We start from the raw sequence: 1488 nt of genomic DNA on the forward strand, positions 1-1488 counted from the left end.
CCTCAGTCTGCCCCCCTCACCACTGGCCTCCAGCCTCACACCTAAGCGCCAAGAGACCCACTTGCAGACTCGACTCAGAGCAAACCCCGCCTGTCCTTCAGCATCGAAACTGTTAGGAACCTCGATTTCTCTGCCTGCAACCAGTTTTGCTTCCAGGACATTCCTGGGAGCTAGCTCACCCTTTGAAAGAAACTTCCCAGATGCAGAAGGAATGGGTGGCTTCCTCAGCTGGGAGGTGTAAGCTTGGCACAAAGGGCAAGGAAGCTTCTTCAAGAAATCGCAAGGGAGGAAGTAGAAAAGCAGACATAAAAGGGGGTGGGCAGCTGAGTGTGAAGGACATGCTGGACGGAACAAGTTGTTCTGGGCTCACCTGGGCCCGACCTCAAGCACCAGGTCGTCAGGGTGGGGAACAAGCCAGGACACTTGAGCAACATCATCCGGTAACAAAGGGCAGCCAAACAGCCACTCCAGCTTCTTCATCTCCTCGGGGCTTGGGAGGGATTCAGCTGCAGGGAGGCAGGGTGAGGGCACCTTGAGACTGCCCCTAGCACCAGGGGAGCCCCCCAAGAATCCAGCATCCGGGACCAACCTGTCCAGTTCACATTGTAGCACAGCTCCATCTCCACCTCCCGCAGGTCTGGCAGCTTCTCTTGCAGCTTCCTTCGAATGTGTCCGGAGGCTGCACCCTCGTGGCCAGAGGGGCGGACATAGAAGCGAAGGACGGGGGACATCGCAGCCTCTAGATGGAGAGATGAGTTGGATCCCTGAAAAATAACACCAATAGCCCATCTGTTGAATCCATTTCAGGCTTCAAGGGCACTTGGCACTTTGATGCAACAGGGCTGGGGTAGAAATGAGGAAATAGGAGTATTCAAAGGGAGACAATGCGGCGACCTGAAGAAGAAAAAAAGAGCAATGAGGAGCGGGTGTGTGTTTATTCTGCAAAATGTGGGGTCTGATCATGTGGAGCGGCGTCCAGGAGTAGCCTCAACAAATGTTCCTTCCCCACCTTGCCACGCCAGCCCTGAGCAGTGATTCTCCGTGCTGCCGGGACCTTGCAAGAAGCGCTATGGACTGACGGAGCAGACATGGACAGAGCAATGGTGGCCAGGCTGGGGCTGGGGCTACTCCTCTCCACGCAGATTTATTCAAGTAACACACCTGCCACGACAGCTGTAACTAACTCTTTCCACCTTACCTCGCTGCCACAAGTCCCCCTAAATGCCACCACCAAGACAATGGAGGCTCCCTGCAGTGCACGGCTGGACTCCTCAGGGTCACGCTCACCCTTCTACACCCTTCCCTATCTTCCACACCCAATCCACATGGAGACTACAAGTCCAGTGCGGCATGGAAAAATGAGATCTTCATCAAATCTACTGTTCCCACGCGCGTTTTATCGACACAGAGAATGTTGAGTACCAACTTTCACTGATGGGAAGAACGAGTGAAGAGTTCGACGAGGGGATGAATGCCAATATTATATGT

The 1488-nt window shown here is 54.2% G+C and overlaps 1 protein-coding gene across 1 annotated transcript; it reads right to left on the reverse strand.

Annotated features, from left to right (window-relative positions):
- Nucleotides 1–366: 366 nt before the first annotated feature.
- On the reverse strand, nucleotides 367–738 carry LOC123521910 (phosphoribosylformylglycinamidine synthase-like). Its single transcript, XM_045292233.1, has 2 exons — nucleotides 590–738; nucleotides 367–506 (listed from the first exon to the last, which is right to left on the reverse strand). Exons 1-2 carry the CDS (start codon nucleotides 729–731, stop codon nucleotides 367–369), a joined length of 282 nt encoding a protein of 93 aa, XP_045148168.1. The 5' UTR covers nucleotides 732–738.
- Nucleotides 739–1488: the final 750 nt, after the last annotated feature.

The sequence above is a fragment of the Echinops telfairi genome, unplaced genomic scaffold (assembly GCF_000313985.2).
Source record: "Echinops telfairi isolate 266 unplaced genomic scaffold, ASM31398v2 ScPeMD7_654;HRSCAF=1069, whole genome shotgun sequence".
Classification (NCBI taxonomy): domain Eukaryota; kingdom Metazoa; phylum Chordata; class Mammalia; order Afrosoricida; family Tenrecidae; genus Echinops; species Echinops telfairi.

Excerpts from the sequence above, each read along its gene's own strand:
- LOC123521910 (XM_045292233.1), bottom strand. The coding sequence starts at position 731 with ATGTCCCCCGTCCTTCGCTTCTATGTCCGCCCCTCTGGCCACGAGGGT. Across the intron at positions 507-589 it reads CTACAATGTGAACTGGACAG|CTGAATCCCTCCCAAGCCCC; the intron begins GTTGGTCCCGGA and ends GCCTCCCTGCAG.